The sequence below is a fragment of the Epinephelus lanceolatus genome, chromosome 11, assembly GCF_041903045.1.
Source record: "Epinephelus lanceolatus isolate andai-2023 chromosome 11, ASM4190304v1, whole genome shotgun sequence".
Classification (NCBI taxonomy): domain Eukaryota; kingdom Metazoa; phylum Chordata; class Actinopteri; order Perciformes; family Serranidae; genus Epinephelus; species Epinephelus lanceolatus.
Genome location: NC_135744.1, coordinates 29,598,262 through 29,617,991, shown reverse-complemented (window position 1 = coordinate 29,617,991; position 19,730 = coordinate 29,598,262). Strand labels below are relative to the sequence as shown.

The following is a 19,730-nucleotide window of genomic DNA, read 5'->3' as shown; positions in this document are numbered from 1 at the left end:
TTTCTTTTTTGCAAAATGTGCAAACAGCTTCAAAAAACTCAGGAGGAACTGAACAAAGGATTATGTGGTTTAAAGTTATATAAATAAGATGTCATATGCTGTAACAAAAAAAAAAAAAAGAATTATTCCAGAACTTATTCTATCCTTTCTTCACCTCAAATTTCTTGACATGTCTCGTCATCGCCATCCTGCTGTACACTCTAGGCGAGGCGGAGAAGCAATGTATTCTGTCACTGGTTGATGACACGCTGTACGAGGAAGGAGAGGAGCTGCGGTTGGTCTTAGGGAACCCGAGGAGCGACTCACAGTTTGGCGCATCAGTGGGAGCTCTGAATGAGACCCTGGTGAAAATCAAGGACACAGCTGACAGTAAGTGAGATGAAGAGGGGGAGGAAAACAGGAATGGAATATATGGTAAAATAAAAAGCAGTTATCCCAGGGTTTTATAGAATTTATCTGAATAGTGGAGGAGTTAAGGCGGATGAATATGAAACATGGTAAACAGAGCTTTTGAACACATATGGTTTTAAATAATAATTTCGGGAGTCAGAATTAAAGGTTTATTTCCATAATCCAACAGTGTGTCAGCATTTATTACATTTTTCTCTCGGTCTGTGCACCTCAGAGCCCATCATTCGCTTTTCGGAAACCAAGTTTAGTGTCAGTGAACCGAAGGAGGCCGGCACCGTGGCAACTGTGAGGATACCTGTGGTACGGGTGGGTGACACATCAAAGGTGTCAGTGGTCCGCGTGCACACCAAAGATGGGTCGGCTATCTCAGGAGAGGACTACTACCCTGTGTCTCAAGGTAACCCTTACACACATCCTATTCAAGCTAAACTCTGCTTAAAACCCCAAATTAATGAAAATTAAGTAATACAACTTTTCAGAATCAAGCTGAGGTTAAAGAACATTATGATGCAACAGTAATGTGACTTTGACAAACAGCTCACACTTGATGTTCTCAAGAGTTTTCTGATAAAGTCAAGAGTGTGAACCAGTGGATGCATCCAAAAATGTAAAACATCATCAGCATGGTTTGCAAAAGTAATTGTTATTTGCACAAAATAGGCTTAACCCTTCAAAGCCACTCCTTTAATATGTTAAATACATGTCCTAAAACAACATTTATAGCAGCACCAGTGCTCCAAAAATGTCACATGTTACCTTATCTGGTAACACTTTACTTGAAGGTATCTACATAAGAGTGACATGACACTGTCATGAACCTGCCATGAACATTATGTACATGTCTTGAACGTTAATAATTGCTGTCATTAAGTGTCATTCGGTTTTTGTAATGACAAGTTGACATTGTTTGGGTTGTCTTGATTATGACAACTTGACATTAATCAAAGTGACATTACCAAAAGTTGTCTTTGTCATGACAAGGTGACATTAAATTTGTTTGGGATGTCCTGATAATGACAACTTGACATTAACCAGGATGACATTACCAGAAGATGTCTTTATATTAATGTTGTCATTATAAGGACATCCCAGGACATCCCAAGCAAGTTTAATGTCAACTTGTCATGACAAACTTCTGGTAATGTCACTTTGATTAATGCGAAGTTGTCATTATCAAGACAACCCAAACAATGTCAGCTTGTCGTTACAAAAAACAAATGACACTTAATGACAGCAGTCATAAAGGTTTATGACATGTACATAATGTTCATGACAAGTTCATGACAGTGTCATGTCATAGTTGTGACAGTGTCATGTCACCCTTATGTAGATACCTTCAAGTAAAGTGTTACCCATTATCTTTATCCTTACTGGCCTGCAGATGTATTTCTGGTAGATTTCTGCTATGCATTTACAGCAGCTACAGTAACAAGAAAGGTTTTGAAACAAGGCTCCCTATTAATGAAAGTGGGCATAGGGATTTATCTGGGTGAGGGTCATTGATTTCTAATTTCATCCCAAGTGGGAAAAGGTAATTTCTGCAATAGTCCAGTGGAGGGTCATGTAATTTTTAATTGAATTTCAGCATACTTCATGCTTTGTCAGCAGGGTGAAGTCTTCCTCGCCGTCCACTCGGCTTTTAGCGCAGTGAACCTTTCTTAGCTTAATCAAGGCCTGAAATATTTATATGAATACATTCAGTCTATTCAAATCATACCTGCCTACCCACCGTTCAAATTTCCCAGCAGTTTTGAATCATGCAGCGTTGAATTTCTCATTTTGCACAATATTTTCTCAGCGCAGCACATTTCCAATGCAAAGCTCTATTACTTACCTCACTAGAAGATGGACCACCTTTGGCACTATGCAAATGCAAAACCTGCAAAGCTTTTTAGTTAAGTGATACCTTCCTCTGAAGCAATAAAACATGAATTGGGCTTTTTAGATTTTTTTTTTTTACTAAAATAAAAAAGGTAGAAAATTGCCCTTGATGTCACCAGACTGCTTTTAATCACGACAGAATCATCAAAAATTACTCCTACAATACATTACACTTGTTCTAATGATGATCTGTTGTTTTATATTCAATTAGTCAAGTACATTTAAAACTGATTTTCCTGCTGCATGTGTGTGTTTCCAGACATTGAGTTTAAACAGGGGGATAAGGAACATATGGTGGAGGTGGAGGTGCTATTCGATGGCGTCCGAGAGATGAGGGAAGCCTTTACTCTCCACCTGAAGCCTGATGAAAACATGGTGGCTGAAACTCAGGTTAGCAGTATGTTCCTGCCTAACCACAATGCAACAAATCACACTAAATCCAAACTGGCAGTTACTGCAATCTCAGCTTGAGGGGAGAAAGAGAAGAGATGAAAAACTTTTTTATTTCTTTCTGATTTGACCCATTTATCCAGGTCAGTCCCACAGAGACCAGGGATCTCTTTTACAAGGGTGTCCAGGCCCAGACAACAGAAGCACTTTGCTGTAGTTGCAGCCAAAGGAGCAAGGAAAACATTTCACAATAAATAATAGATTATCTGCAGAAGAAAACAGGCAAAGAGAAATGAGAGAAAGAAGAAAGAAGCAGAGACTCAGCCATGATTGTGAGATTGTAAATCCAGGTCTGTCATGACGTGACTCATTTCAATGATAATAATTCACAGTGTCTTACACAAACAGCACTGCGTTAGAGTAGGTCTCATAATATTTATTTTGTTTGCTTGTTTTTTAAAGATTACTTTGTAGATCTTTTTGAAAGTGTCAGGAAAGGAGGATGAGAGGGGGGTGAGATACACCAAAGGGCTGTGGGTTGGAATCAAACGCAGGCTGCTGCCCAGGACTCAGCCAGAGGTCCTCCCGTTCTCATTAGTCTTAAACCTCTTTTCTCTGGAACAGGTAACTAAAGTGATAGTTTACATCGAGGAGACCAACAGCATGGCTGATGTCACCTTCCCCTCTCTGCCTCATGTGGTGTCGCTGCTCCATTATGATGATGTCTCCAGGACAACAGATAACCTCCATCCACCAGCTGGCTACCCTGTCATCTGTGTCACTGTGAGTCAAACTGACATCTTTTGGGTTTTATTGCAAGTCGCTCTACAAAAACAGCTCACTCTAGCATCGCCCGGGAAACCCTAACTTGGCAGTTTAATTTGTCGGCTTTTCCTGTAATGAGGTAGCAGGGCCTAATCAAGACCCACGTCCTCTGGGAGTAGAAAGCACATTGTTAGGACCCTTAGGACCTGTACTTTTCTTCAACCAAAGTTAAGCTGTCCTTCCAGAGTTGGCCAGTCTGTCCTTAAAAGACACATTACACAGTTTAGTAGGCCACAGTCCTTGTGCTTTCAGACACAGGAGAACCACTTCCACTCTTGAATATAGGCTCAGGGAGACACTTAAATGGATTTTCGTGATGTGTTAAGTCATTTGCTTCTCAGGTGACTGCTGGGTGTGCGTGCGTGTCTCCCTGTGTTGTGGTCAGGGGGATGAAATGAAGCAGTCTTGTCAAAACTGAAATGTTGAGTGCTGCATCAGAAGGCTCAGTGTCAACAGGTTTTAAAGGCTATCCATGGAAACAGTTCAAAGCTTAGCCCTCCTCCCCATGTCTCAGTCTTTCTAATTACTTGTGCAGTGCCTGTCTGAAACATGTCTGTGCGCAATGGGCTGATTGCTTGTCCACCACCAATACAAGCCTTCTCAGTTAAAGAATGCAGCAAACATTGATTGGTTAACATTGGCTATGAGGCAGGCAGCCAGACAGTGACATTGTTTCTACGTCCAGTAATGGTCCAGTCATACCCTCTCTTACATACCAGGAAATAATGATCATATTATTACTATGAAAAATACAACATTTTCTGACAATTTATTTGTTTGGTTGTGAAATGGTTATAATCAGACGGCCACAATGTGACATCCACTCCATGTCCAGAGACTAGTATTACTCAGCAACCTTTTTTTATGCCTCTGTACCAGCTATAGCCATGGCCATGTTTTCGGGTTGTCCGTCCGTCCGTGTGTCCAATTCTCGTGAATGCGATATCTCAAGAATGCCTCAAGTTTGTGTTTTCAAAGTTGGCAGATTCATCCTCTTAGACTCAACAATGAACTGATTAGGGTTTGGTGGTTAAAGTCCAAAGGTCAAGGTCTCTGTGACCTTGTTTGTCTTACTCTTGTGAACTCAATATCTTAAAAACATTGTGAGGGAATTTCTTTAAATTTACACAAATGTCCACCTCGACTTAACGCTGAAATGATTAGATTTTGATGGTTGACGTTCAAGGTCACTGTGACCTTTTTGTACCTATTTGTGAATGCAATATCTCAATCTCATTCAGGGAATTCGGCACAAATTACTACTTGGACTCACTGGTGAACTGATTAAAATTTGGTTGTCAAAGGTCAAGGTCACTGTGACCTTGTTCGTTTTATTATTGTGAATGGGATATTTTAAAATTATCTTGAAGGATTTTCTTCAAATTTGGCACAAATATCTGCTTGGACTCAAGGATGAACTGATTAGAATTTGGTTGTCAAAGGTCAAGGTCACTGTGACCTTGTTCGTCTTATTATTGTGAATGGGATATTTTAAAAATATCTTGAAGGATTTTCTTCAAATTTGGCACAAATGTCTGCTTGGACTCAAGGATGAACTGATTAGAATTTGGTTGTCAAAGGTCAAGGTCACTGTGACCTTGTTTGTCTTATTATTGTGAATGGGATATTTTAAAAATATCTTGAAGGAATTTCTTCAAATTTGGCACAAATGTCTGCTTGGACTCAAGGATGAACTGATTAGAATTTGGTGGTCAAAGGTCAAGGACCCTGTGACCTTTGTAACTGTCTCACTTGCGTGAATGCAATATCTCAAGAACCTGTTGAGGGAGTATCTTCACATTTGACACAAATGTCCGCTTTCCAAGGTCACTGTGACCTTGCGTCCATCTTATTCTCGTGAACACAAAATTTTAAGAAGGCCTTGAGGGAATTTCCTCAAATTTGGCACAAACATCCACTTCAACCAGATCTTCTGTGCTGCCAGGTTGAAGATGTGCGTGAAGCATCCACATTTTGGAATATGTAGTTTATTTGCAGTAACATCCATATTTGAAGCATGTTTTTCACTGTTTCACTGGCGACATATGACTCTGGACAGACTTGGATGTAAACCACATCAACTGCATTGACTAGTTCACAGAGGCATTTAACATACTGAGTCATACAACTGTGCTGTAGTAATTCTAGTTAAAATTAAAAAAAATGTTTATGCCACTTATGTACATGTAAATTACACTCCTGTGTCATCATTTTAAGACTATGTTTTTAAAAACCAAAAGTCTTTATTCAAGCTGTCTTTGATGGCACATGGGAGAAGTAGCCTTCAGAGCTTTTTGTCAGAAAATCAGGTGAAAATCAGTGTAAAGAGTGACAAAGTCCACTTAGAAGGAAAGTCATGGTGGATGAAAAGGGCTTTCACACAGGATACTGGTGTTTGAGTCCCCTGTGGTACAATCTTAATTTATTATTTGGACATTATAACTTTGAATTGCTAGGAAGCTCAGGAAGGATGTCCAGCTGATGGCCAGGTAACGTCACAGCTGTATTGGAATAAACGGGACATCTTGATTAGACGTTCAAACAGCTGTCATTCAGTGTCTCAGTGTTTGCTGAGAAAGGGTGAAAAGTAAAGCAAGATGCCGTTTGCCTGGTGGCCCCCCAGATTGCTAAATCGTCCTCGTGAAAAACACATCCAAGTTGTGGCTCTAGACAGTTTCAGTTCTGCTTGGCAAATGTTTCAATGTCTAAACAGGTGTGTAAGTTACAACCACGATTGTAAAGTTGAGCATCAATTTCATTTGGTACTATGCCAACGATAATGTTATTAGTGTTATACTTTAGAATGGCAAACTTACACATTTTAAGCGGAAATGGCAGAGTGGCACTTATCCTATAGGCTATACACCCATACTCGTTGATTTCAGGGAAGTGAAGAAAGGTTTGGTTGTACAGTTACTATATGCAGCATCAAGCAGCAAAAATGATTTCAGTCTGCAGAGCCCTAAGGCCCCGTCCCTGCTACTGCACAGAGCACTGCTTGCTTGGCCATTCAAAGTTTTTTAAGGTTGAATATGTTGTGTGTCCAAATCTCACCAAATTCCTCAGTGCATGTCCTTGAGTCCTTGGCAATACACTCACAAAGTGTAGAGTGAATGAATGGTTCTCTTAGATAAAAAAAAGCCACTTTGAGAGCTTAAATACAGACACATAACCTCCTTGGCAAAGGTAAAAAGACATTTTAAGACCTAAACTACGAGAAAACCTAACATACTGAAACATCTGGATTTCCTTGGCAACAGTTGCTTACTCGTTTGTATTCTGCACCTCTTTCTCCTTTTGTCCTCTGGCATCTGCTGTATCTTTCCCATCTCTCTGCTGTCCCTGCCCACCCGCCCACTCCTGCTCTACTCCTTATCCATCCTCCAGGCTTGCAACACAAAATACCCAGACTACGACAAGACAGGCTCTATCTGTGTCAGCGAGCACATCAACAACACCTTGACCCGATACCGCTGGCTCATCAGCGCCCCAGCTGGCCCTGATGGCGTCACCAGTCCCATGAGAGAGGTGGACTTTGACACCTTCTTTACGTCCTCTAAGATGATTACATTGGACTCAGTCTACTTCCAGGCCGGCTCCAGGGTCCAGTGTGCTGCTAGAGCCGTTAATTCTAATGGAGATGAGGGTTTAGAGCTCAGCAGCCCCATCGTCACTATCAGCCAGGAGGAAGGTGAGGACAGAACAATAAAAACCCATCCCTATGTATGATGTTGCCAGTTTTCTGGAGGAGGAATTGAACAGGGATTTGGCCCCATTTTGCTAAGAGAACCAGAAGGGCTTTGTTCTTCAAACATCATGTTCAGGAATAGTGCTTTTGAATGAACAGTTCATACTGTACGGTACAGCTGCATAACAGGCACATGAAAAGAAAAATGTGCCTAAAAAAATCACTGAAAAACATGTTTTGATAATGCAGCTTTCTGGTCACGGTTTGTTCTGTGTTTTTCAGCATTATAGGACTTATAAAGCAGATGACAAAAGGTGTTGAAGAACTATTCAGATCCTTTATTTAAAGATCCACTGTGTAGGATTTCTGGGCATCTTATGGCAGAGTTGGTGATAATATTTAGAACTACATTTTTGTTGGTGTATAATCATCTGAAAATAAGAATTATTTTGTTTTTGTTACCTTAGAATGAGACATTTACATCTACATATAGAGCAGGTCCTCTGCTTGGAGTCCACTGTGTTGTTCTATAGTAGCCCAGCACATACAAACCAAACACCGGCTCTAAATAGGGTCACTCATGTTTTTGTGACAGCCACCATGGTTCTCGTACACACTTAGCACATGGGAGAAGTTTCAGTTCTGCAACTTCACTGCTAGATGCCACTAAATCCTAGATCTGTGTGGGAACAGTGTGTAGGATTTAGATGGATTTGGTGGTGCCTAACGGTCAGGATTGCAGACTGCAACCAGCTGAAACTTCTCTCGGTTGAATTATTAGCTGAATTATCTGCAGAGGTCTCCTCTTCTCCATCGGAAATGGACCATTTGATTAAAACCAGTAAAAACATTGAATAAAGCAGTTTAGTGTTACAAATCAGAGTTTCTACTCAGCTGTTTGGCACATCGGAGACTGACCACTATCCCAGCACCTGCTGTGTGTGCTCGCTTCTCTGATAACTTAATGTGAGCTCACCTTATTTCTGAACCAGACATTCAGGAGGCTTTTACCATGACCCGAATTGTCCGCAGAGGTCTCTCTCTGTCCAATAGAACTGGACTGAGTGATCTAAACTGGTAAAAACACTTAATAAAGCAGGTTCATGTTAAAGAAAATTTAAATGAATAGATAAACAGTGTTTATCTGATGCTTTCAATGTGGAGGGGCTGCGAATTACTGTGGCTGGCAAGAAAACGTGAAAACTTGAATGACCCTTTCTAGAGCCAGTGTTTGTTTTGTCCATTCTGGGCAACTGTAGAAACATGGTGGTGCAACATGGCAATGTCTGCAGTCGAGGTCCCGCTCCCTATTTTCAGGTGATTATACACTAAAGAAAACATACTTGTTTAATTATATTCAATTTTTGCCAATATATCCCCCTAAATCCTACACACTGTTCCTTTTAGTAAAAGTAAAAATTTCACAGTGGATAAATACTCCATTAGAAATAAAAAGGCCTGCATTTAAAATGTTACTTGATTAAAAATTTAAGTATAAAAAGTTAAATATACTTAACGTATAGAAAGTAATAGTACTCATCATGCAGAAAAATGTTATAGTATTAAGTATAATTTTATTGGATTATTATCACTGATGCATGAAGTTCTAACGATGTGTTTCAGGTCATCATATGTTTTGTGTGTAAAATCTTAATCTACAAAGTAATTAGTAGCTAAAACTGTTAAATAAATGTCTTAAAGTAAATATTTCCCCCTGAAAGTATAAAGTGGCATAAAACGGAAATACTCAAGGATCCGAGCTCTCACTCTGTCCTCAAATGCTGTTGCTACACTATCACTTATGCTGTGCTCACTCCACCTACACATCCTGAATGCAGCAAGTTCAGGTACACGTCTCAAGCTGCTCGCAGGGTATTCTTAGAAATGTGGAAATCACTACCTGACTCAGTGATAGTTCGGGCAGGTTATGAGAAAAATGCGTCTAACGGTATATTACAATAAATATAACAATGTAAAAATAACTGAAGGTGGATTTATCACAGCTGTAGACACAATGAGAGCCATTTAGTTTGTCTTCTTTCCTCCAAAGCGATGCAGTCGTGTCCTTGTGTTCAGAATCTCTCCTCTCTGCTCCTCTGTTATATAAAGGTATGTGTCAACCACGTAAGATGGGGACCGTTGGCGCCGAGCCTTTCTCTGCCAAGCTACGCTACACTGGAGCAGACGACCCGAAACACCCCAACCTCATCAAAGTGACTGTCACCATGCCTCACATAGATGGTAGGTAGGAGCTAGAGGCAGGACCACAGATGAAGCGGGGTGTAATGTAGTGTGTGTGATATTCACGTCCGTGGATCCTCAGGAGCGTGACAGCCAGAATGTAGATCTTGCCGGGTTGTATCGAACCCCGCTGTAGAAACCCTCCAGCACACCCGCTACTTAACATTCCCTCCTTGATTTTTAATCAGTTTCCTTATGCCTCGTCTCCTCCAGGTTTCCTTCTTCCTTTTTTTCGGTTGCTCCTCTGCTTTTCTTTTCATCACTTCTCTCACTCAACTATTCCTTTCCACTACATTTTTTTTTAAAATAATAATTTCTCTCTCGGTTTCAAAGATAGTTGGACACAGTCAGAATCACATCGTCTCTTTTCGCCTCGCAGGCATGCTTCCAGTCATCTCCACCCGCCCCCTCATGAACTTTGAACTGACTCTCAGTCCAGATGGAACCCGGGTCGGGAACCACCGCTGCTCCAACTTGCTTGACTACAACGAGGTCACCACAGGTCACAGCTTCATCACCGCCTCGATGCGCAGCCCGGAAAGCATGGGAGACACAGCGCCCTATCAGTTCAGCAGCTCTCTGCGGGGGAACAGCACACTGCGCTTCTACAGGAACCTCAACCTGGAAGCATGTCTCTGGGAGTTCACCAGCTACTACCACATGTCTGAGCTGCTTACAGACTGCGGAGGCACCATAGGGACTGATGGACAGGTGTGTGTGTTTGTTTCTATGTACACTTGTCCACAGTGTATAAATTCCAATCTAGGGTTTGTGTGTACATCTGTTTGACTGTTAGCCTTTGTATGTGTGTGTGTGCCCACTGTGTGTTCAGTCTATTTACAACATCTGAATGAAAGGGGGTCACACAGACAGGACGGCACCGAATCTGTTTGCCTGTGTTTTACGTCTCATTCACTGCATGTTTGCGCGCGTGTTTGCCAGCTTTGTGCCCCGATGTGTTGATTGGCAACTTCTTGTGTGCATGCATCCATATGCATACAGAAACATTCACACTCAAACAATGTATTGCCAACCTGTCAGTCACTCCCCTAATGCTCACCACTGCAACATGAAGCATTAAAGCTCAGATTCACAGGAAATATGTGAAATCATGAAAGGGAAGGCATTTTATTTGGAGTCTTTGATACACTGACTATACCTACAGGCTGTCAAGGTTAAGAGAAAATCTTAGTTACCTATCATGCAGCTTTGCTCAGTTTTTCTTTGACTTGCTTGGTGGCATGTCAGTTGAACTCACCAGAGAAGTCAGCTGTTTTGGCATTACAGTACGTGCCGGCTGTCAATTAGACGCTAACCAACTTCCACTGGCTGTTTGCTGTCATTGCATCATTGCAGCAGATGTTGCAATTATTGTTTGTGTTGTGTACTGTACAGAGCCGCAGTATTCTCACGGTTCTTGTTGTTATTGTGGATTATGAGACAGACCCTTGCTCCCTGGCTCATGTCCTGCTGCTCTTTTGTGTTCCTCCAGCCTTTGATCTGTGAGCTTCATGTTGCTGATCAGACTGTAGAGTGAGTGTGGCGCTTTATGTGTGCGTGTGTATATGTGTGTGTGGTGCTTTGTGTGTGTGAGAGAGAGAAGAGAGGGAGAGAAGGAGATGGAGAAAAAGTAAGAAATTAGTTTACTTGTCCCCAGTCACAGCAAGAACGGCTTGCACACATAGTTACACATGACGGCCGTCATCCTCCAAGACCTCAAGTCCACTTCGTTAAGGGAGATCACTGTCACACTGTCACTGGGGTTATGTTTTTTTTCCAGTGCATGCCAAAAGAGGAAAAAAAAGAAGCAGTCAGAACCTCACAGCTCTACCACGGTGCATGAATCAAAGCGCACGGAAAGAATTAAATAATTCAGCTACCTTTCAAGAAGAAAAGACCAAAAAAATAATGTTAAAAAAACATTAGATTTTGACTGTAATAATCTTGATTGGTGCTTTATTCTTGGTTTTTCATGACAGCTTTGTTTTGGTCTCCGTACTGTCAAGTTGTTTTCTATGTCTGGGGAGAACATGCACTAATTGAAAGGTTGAACTCACTAGAAAAGGAAAGACCAGGATAGTTTGAGACGATTGTTCTGTTCCGTGCAGTATACATTTATTTTAGGAGGTTGTTTTAATAAAGTTAACATTGAGGTGGTTTGTCTCTGAGCTAGCAGTCATTTAATTCCTCATTTGGATCCGCGATTGCACAACTTACTCTACTGAGAGACACAGTGGTGGATTGGGGAGGTTTCAGTCTGTGTGTGCAGTGAATTTCAGCTCTTTGGTGGAGATTCTCTCTGTTTGCAAAGATATTACACCAGACTCTTAATGTAGTGCTGCTTTGTGTTCCACTGTTATTTTAGAAATAATATTGGATGTTGTAATATATGTACTCAAGCGATGAAGAATAGTTGATGAGAGACACGCCGAAAACATCTTTTGCCAAATTGCTTTTCTTAGTTTGTTTTGTCAGTTAATCTCCTGCCCGGCAATCATTTCAGTAATTAACAATGCAAATTGACACGTTTTCACTTCAAGTCAAACAAAGATAATGTGGCGCATTTTCAATCTGTTTCTAAGACAAACTTTGGCTTTGTCAAACTTGTGTGGGCCCACAGTTCAAATCTGTCAAGTCTCACATAGTTGTCGATATAATGTTGGTGAGCAGAGACACCTAGTGGCTGCACCTATGGAACTACATCTAAGAGTACATCTTAACATGGGTTTCAAGTTACATAGGATATTAGTATTTTTATTTTCGGCTTGCAAAATCAAAGTAAATGTGATCAGGCTTTTAAATACTCTTAAAAACGTGAAACAGAAAAACAAGATAGAAAAGAACAATTCAAGCCCACATCGCTGCCCACTGCTGTTTCTTGTGCACAACACAGGAAGACTCTTCTGCTTCTTTGACAACACTGAGTAGGAGTGAAAGAGTTCAAGCTCCTTGTGGAGGAGAACAATGTGTTCATCTTTTACATCTTCTCAGCACTTGTTATAGCTTGTCGACCTACAATCACCCATTATTGTCACACATAGTGAGGATTTCTTGCTTACAGCTTCGACCTTAATGTCAAGTAAATAAACAGTGTGCATTGTCGGTAGTGTTTTTTAAATACATGTTTCTTTATGAGCCTATAATAGCTGTTTTTGAAAGCCCTAGTTCTTCACTCATTACTTACTGAAACATCCTTACAGGTGCTGAACCTGGTCCAGTCCTACGTGACCCTGCGGGTGCCTCTTTACGTGTCATACGTGTTCCACTCTCCTGTGGGAAGTGGCGGCTGGCAGCACTTCGACCTGCAGTCAGAGCTGCGCCTCACTTTCGTGTACGACACGGCCATTCTCTGGAAGGATGGCATCGGCAGCCCCCCGCAGGCCGAGTTACAGGGTAAGCCCCCAGGATCATGAGAACGTTATAGTTTGTCTTTCTGGACGTAATATCACAGACATAAAACAACTGGTTTTGTAAAATCGGGTGTGTTTGTATGTGTGTTTGCCAGGTGCGTTGTATCCAACCAGCATGCGCATCAATGAACAGGGACGTCTGGTGGTAAACTTCCGCACCAAGGCTCGTTTCAGGGGTCTGTTTATGGAGTCTCATTCTGGAGGCAGAATAAAAACAGCTGGTGAGACTGTCATCAATTTGTAACCTTATCACTTTTACTTTTCCTTAATGATAGTTTGATAGACATCATATTTGATTTTGTTAATTGTACTCTCTCAACTTTCATCACCAAGCAACCTCCATGTCCTCCATGGTGATGAGTATGGACCACCCCGGCTTGACCTTCAACCTCACCTTGGTGAGGAGTGAGCCCACCTACAATCAGCCCGTCCAGCAGTGGACCTTCACCTCTGACTTTGCTGTGAGTATGATGCATGAAATTTGTTTGTGCACGACCTGAAACATGCGCTGTGTAAATCTGTGTGCTGATGGAGCCGCTGGACGGACACATACAGACTGATGTTTGAGTATTTGTCCTCTTTGCTCCGCACAGGTCAGAGACTACTCTGGGACTTATACAGTGAAGCTGATCCCCTGCACAACAGCGCAGAATATGGAATACACTGTTCCACCTGTCTGCAGTCCCAGAGAAGCAGTCACCTTTGATCTAGACATCAGATTCCAGCAAGTAAGGCAGACTTTTTTTTAACCTTAAGATCCAACAGTGACATGTTTCTTTGTTCTAGGAAGGTTTTGTTCCTATCTGTCTCTCTGTCACTGACTCTCTGTCGTTCTCCGTTTTGCACCCACCTGTAGGTGAGTGACCCGGTCGCAGTGGAATTCAGTCTGAACACTCAGATGTTCTTGCTATCCAAGAGGAGCCTGTGGCTTTCTGATGGCTCTATGGGCTTCGGGCAGGAGACTGATGTAGCCTTTTCTGAGGGTAAGTAGCCTCTAGCTACATCTACAGACTTTCAGTGCAGGGAATACTTAAAATGTTTTACATGTGGTTGTAGATGTTTTATCCCATTGTCAACAGGTGGGATTTGTTTTGCATTCTGTCAGTTTTTGCAAAGAGTGCCAAGAGTTTTTAGATTGATTTTCTACCTTCCAAGCAGATGCTACTTTACATGTCAGCATATTGTGGCTAATCCATCACAGTAGACATAACATCAAGTTTTTTAATTTGTTAAGTCATACTGTTGTGTGGTATTTTAAGAAACTGGCATCTGATATTTAAGCCTAAAAGTATTAAATTGACAAACCAATCCAGGAAGACACCCAGTATGCAAACATGGGAAGGATAAAGTGAATATGGTGCTTTTTGTTTGTCCTTGGTTGGTAGAAAATAAGTTTAAAAGCAATGCACATTTTTTTGTGTACTTCCATTACATAGTCTGTCCTCCTTGGATTTATGTACTGTATGATTTGTAATAATGATTTGGTGTAGGCTTAAGGAGTCATCTCTTCTTCCTTTTTTTCAGGTGATACAATCTACGGCCGTGTGATGGTGGACCCTGTGCAGAACCTGGGGGACTCTTTCTTCTGCAGCATAGAGAAGGTGTTCCTCTGCACTGGTGCTGATGGATACGTACCAAAGTACAACCCGACCAAGTTTGAATTTGGCTGCCTGGCTGACTCCCCGTCATTACTCTATAGGTTCAAGATCCTTGTGAGTATTATTCAGATTTTAATGTTGCAATTTCAGTACGCAGAGAAATACAAAATAATAATTTTTCCCTCAATTTAACACACCTCACCAGGACAAAGCCCAACCGGAGACTCAGGCACGTGTGTTTGGGGATGTCAGCTTCAATGCTGTGCTGGCGGTGGATGATCCATCAGCCATGTCCCTTGTCAGACAGCCCGGGTCTGATGGCTTTAGGTTGGATTCCACAGCCATGTTCCAGGTATTCCTCATCTTACTGTAACACTTAGGCAATGACAGATTTTTATTGTGAACCAGCAGCTTTAGTAGTAAGTGTAACTTTGTCATTCATTGTATAAAACTTTTTAGTTTTACTGTGTACATAATATTATGGGATACAGTTGAGAAACATGATGGCTTTTCCACTCCACTATTGTATGTACAGTAGTGTATGTTTTGCTTTCAGTGGTGACCACAATGGACGTAAGACATTAGGCTGTGATTTGCTCCTTGGTTATTGTTACTAATGCTGTGCAGAGTTGTTGTATTTTTAATCATCAAATGCATTCAATCAATTCAAGACTGGCAAAGTGCACTTTTGGCAGAAGCACACAGTGTAATAAGTCAATTTAGCATGTAGATTCCATCTTTTAATGTAGATAATTGTATTAAAGCTCTTCTGTTTGCTAATTATGTAAATGTGCTTTCCTCAGGTTGCGGCAGGCCGTGAGTGGTACATTCACACCATTTACACAGTCCGCTCCAAAGAAAATGCTAACAGAGGCATTGGAAAGCGCAGCCTGGAGTACCACTCATTTGTCTCCACGAGCAACAGTCTTGTCTTGACCCCGTCAAGCAGCAAGGGACATCGCTCCAGGAGGTCAGCTGGTGATGAAGTCCCAGAGATGGCTGAGGATATCGGAGCAGACAACAACCGTGGTACCAATATCATGCACATCGCTTTGGACCGCACCAAGCGTCGGGCAGGGGGGTCGGACGAGCTGTTTACCGATGGGCTGGAACCCAGTGAGCTGAACGCAGAGGAGGAAGAGGAGGGTCTGGTGACTGTGGTGGGGGCACTGGTGGGGCTGCTAATGACCATCCTCGTTATTGTCACCATTGTACTGGTGCTGAGATCCAGACAGAAGGATGGGAAGGAGGGATGGAGGGAGGGGGTGCAGGAGGTGGTGAAGGGCTCTGTCAGTACGGAGCCCATGTTGGTGGTGAGGATGCAAGACTGCCACAACAGCTCAGAAGTCTGAGCGACGGATGTGTGGATGGACAGATGGACAAAGGGATGAAGAGTATGTGAGGGCTTTTATAAAATTTTGGATTTTCTTTTCTTTTTTTTTTTACTGGTATTACTTTCATAACACCAAAAATCTGAGATTGATCATATGTGTTATTGGGTGTGTGTGTGAGAGTGTGTGTGCCTGTTAACAGGGGGATTTCTACAGTATTGGATCCATTACATACTTTGATCACTGCATCAGAGAACAGCACAGAGGACAGTCCTACACTCCGTCTTCACTTAACATTCACTTGTGCTGCTAGTAGCATGGTATTTCCTTTCTCCCTTACTGGCTTTATGGTGTCAAAGTGCCTGAAGCAGCTTTATCCCTTCAGGACAGTCCCAGTCACCGAGAGCATTTTTTCTCATAAAGCTAGTGTCACGCAGGCCAAGTCAGAGATTTAGTGCCGTGGGTTTACCTCGGGTAAAGGGGACTAGACAATGTCAGTGTTCATACTGGAAGGAATAGTTCACCTCAAAAGGAACACTCAGATGTTATCGACCTGCCCCTGTGTCAGTCAAAACTTCCCTGAAGTTTGTGATTCCCGGTACTTCTCTGTGTGTCTGCTAAAATATTAATGGTGACAAGACCATCTTTTATAGAACTTGCAGCAGATACAGCAGATTTCTGCACACATTGTGCAGCATATTCAAGTAGTTGAGTAGCTTAGCGATTGCGTTATGGATGCAAAGTCCAGTGTTTACATTATAATCTGACTTACTGTCCCCAAAGGTGTTATAAAAGTCATTAATTGCAGAGGATGGTGCCATTTAGGAGAATATTGGGAGTTGAAAGGTAAATATTGAGCCCATATAGGCAAAGTGTTTGACTAGAAATCTTTTAAGATTGTGCTGCGTGAGTAGATTAATATTCAGTCTGGGGAGAACTGTGCCTTTAGGCCTAAAATTTTGTCCTGAAATATTTGTTAGGACAGTCAGTGTGGATAACACAAGATGCCGACACCTGTTTCTTACATGTGAACTAACCGTGCAGAAGTCTCTTATCATAGTAATACCACTTATCCTTTTATTCATTCATGTTTCTGTGTTTTGTTTACCATTTGATAAGGAATGTTGGATGTATTGAGCATTTCTGTTGCTGTTGAGTTGGGTTTTTCATGTGTTTACAGCTCGTCACTGCTCCTGTTACCACAATGTTTACTGCTCTCCATCCTCGCAGTGTTGTTGCTCCATTGTGTGTCGTATTTATTCAAAATATCTCGGGCACAGTTTTTCTTTCATTTATTATTATTATTTTTTAATAACACTGGTTAAGATACGTATGTATAAAGACACTCATCTCAGGAGTTCTTTCTTTTAAAGACAATGGGCCATGTGTTGTAACACAATTTACTACTGGTGATGACTGAAGAGAATCTCTGCAGAGCCACTTTCCACTTCTGTGTTACACTGCTGATAAGTGTGGTGCTGTGAACATGCAAATACTGTATCCATATCCAGCAATTTAACCCCTTTTCTTCTCACATTATGTTCCTGTAAGCTTTATTTGTCACTAGTGCTGTGTGGGATTTCAGTGTTCTGAGTCATGATTTTTTTTCTTTTCGAACAAAGGATGCAAACAAAATAGCTGCTTACAAATCGGTATGTCACCAAGAAAAATATTACCTTCGAGGCATTTGATATAATGTCTCGTTATTTTGTTGATATCACTGGTGAAATATCTTGTTTACATGTGTTGTTAAACCTGTGTCTTACTCTGCTATGGATATACAACATGCTGAGATCAGTGTTCCTAAATATTTGTCTTATTATGGTGTTGTCAGTCATCATTTTATAATTATTTCCTGTGTTTATCAGGGCTAGCAAATGTAATGAACATGAGCCAGGAATCAGTTGAGGTGTGAATCAACGCAGGATGTGATGGTTTATACAGGTTATAGTCTGCTGAAACCCGGCTGTGAATTTTTTTATTTTTCTCGCCCTGATGAATTCGGAAATAACACCATGTCTGACATCGAATGCACTTTTTGAGTCACATCCCTCACATGCCAATCCAAGCTATGCAATGTAATGTATATTCCACAGCCAGTTATCCCCATGTATATGACAATTTTAGCACAAACAATCAAACTTGATATTCAGTTTGTGTCTTTTTTATGGGTTTTATGTATATGTATTTAAGAATAAATATTGTTGCTTACTGGTTGTTGTTGGTTTACTCAGTATTTATGCAGAACTGTGGAACGGATGGATTATTGAATGGGGTCCAAAGTGTCAGCCTGCAAAATATCACTCAAATTAACACCTACCAACCAGGAGGAGACACAAAAGCACCACAAAGAGCCGCAAATGAACCACAACTTGACACAAAATAACTATAAAAAGGGGCAAAACAACCATATAGAGACACAGAACGACTACAAAGTGACCAAAAAATACACAATATTGACACATAGAGACACAAAATGTCAAAAAGATGTGTAACGAGTACAAAGAGACAGAAAACCTCCGCAAAGTTTCTGTGTCTTGCTCCTGCAGAGGTGGTGGGGCTCTTGCGTATCTGTGCCCAGGGACTCATTGCCTCACAATCTGCCAACAGAGTGAGGAGAAATGAGGACACAAGACTTGATTGGACTTCACTGCTTTGAGACTGAGCATACTTGAGACCTGAAGACTTGAGAGTGGAAAGCAAAAACATTTAGATCTTATGTTGTGGCTATATGATTTCTTGGATAAATGAAAAATAACACACTTACTGGCAACATACTTTGATATTTGGTTATTATAAAGCACTTGGTCTCAGCCAGAGGTGGGAATCACCAAGATCCACAGTATGATACTATCATGATACTTAAGTCACGATACAATATAATATACCATGATATATTGTGATGTAAAACCTTTTTGCAACTGTAAATTATGTCCCCAAAGGAAAATCATCTGTTTTTATCTAATAGGATCAAGTTTTCCATCTGTTCATCTCAACTCAGCCATTTTTTGCAGCAACAAAATGTATCTAGTGGACTGAAAAAACAATTGATGACATTATTCCACTAGGCTACCTAAGGTTTAATTTGTATTTGTAATTTTAATCATTTATATAATAAAACAAAATACTTGGCAATATGTGATGATACATTATTGCCACACAAAGATATCACAATATTATGCTGTATTGATTTTATCCCCCCACCCCTAGTCTTAGCTATGTAAACCGTGTCTACATTTTAACAGTTAGCATTTAGATGGGAAACTTGCAACTCATTTTGCAACATGTTCTCATTGACTTGGGGCCTGACTTGGAGTTGGCCCTAACAAGTTAAAAACAGCTCTGTTTATATGCATACCTCACATGACCACATGCATTTGGACAACAGTAGTTTTATTTGATTTTGAGCGGCAAAAGTATTCCTAGGGACAGTTCAGTAGTTACGGGATATTGGTAGGGGCATGACCCAAATTCGATGTCCTTGCATTTCTAAATACGTTCATAGGCAAATCATAATAGGAGTAAAAGGGGAAAGAAATAGGCTTTAATATGCTATATTAGTGATGTGATGGAACACATCATAAGGCTACACAAAACTATGTCAGCAGCCTCTGTAAATTCATAAAATAAAAGTGTGATTTCACTGTCCTCGCCAGATTAAAGCCTTGTCACAGAAACTTTTTTCCCCCAACTCTTTATATTGGGGTTTTCAAAGTTAAACAAACAGTGGCAGTAGTATAAAAGTGAAAATAGAAATTCTTGTACAAAAACATGGAAAATATTCAGCAGGTTAAAAAAATCAAAAATACCCTTAGAGGCAGTTTGTCATACATGCATAGAAAAAGTTTGTAAAATATAATATTAATGAGAAAAGTTTATTTTTCTATGTATTGTTTTATTTAAGAAATAGATAAATAGTTATATTAAAATATATAAATTTAAAAAATTGGAAAGG

The 19,730-nt window shown here is 40.8% G+C and overlaps 1 protein-coding gene across 1 annotated transcript in view; it reads left to right on the top strand.

Annotated features, from left to right (window-relative positions):
- The window catches only part of frem2a (FRAS1 related extracellular matrix 2a), a 78,719-nt gene extending 60,705 nt beyond the window's left edge, over window positions 1-18,014 (top strand). The window contains exons 10-24 of the mRNA XM_033650409.2: window positions 205-369; window positions 626-808; window positions 2,552-2,682; window positions 3,307-3,465; window positions 6,895-7,198; window positions 9,305-9,436; window positions 9,816-10,147; window positions 12,637-12,829; window positions 12,942-13,067; window positions 13,180-13,307; window positions 13,440-13,574; window positions 13,703-13,829; window positions 14,371-14,558; window positions 14,650-14,796; window positions 15,248-18,014. Of these exons, the coding sequence (XP_033506300.2) occupies window positions 205-369; window positions 626-808; window positions 2,552-2,682; window positions 3,307-3,465; window positions 6,895-7,198; window positions 9,305-9,436; window positions 9,816-10,147; window positions 12,637-12,829; window positions 12,942-13,067; window positions 13,180-13,307; window positions 13,440-13,574; window positions 13,703-13,829; window positions 14,371-14,558; window positions 14,650-14,796; window positions 15,248-15,796 (2,999 nt within the window). The 3' untranslated portion in view covers window positions 15,797-18,014. The remainder of the gene's footprint in view (window positions 1-204; window positions 370-625; window positions 809-2,551; window positions 2,683-3,306; window positions 3,466-6,894; window positions 7,199-9,304; window positions 9,437-9,815; window positions 10,148-12,636; window positions 12,830-12,941; window positions 13,068-13,179; window positions 13,308-13,439; window positions 13,575-13,702; window positions 13,830-14,370; window positions 14,559-14,649; window positions 14,797-15,247) is intronic.
- Window positions 18,015-19,730: the final 1,716 nt, after the last annotated feature.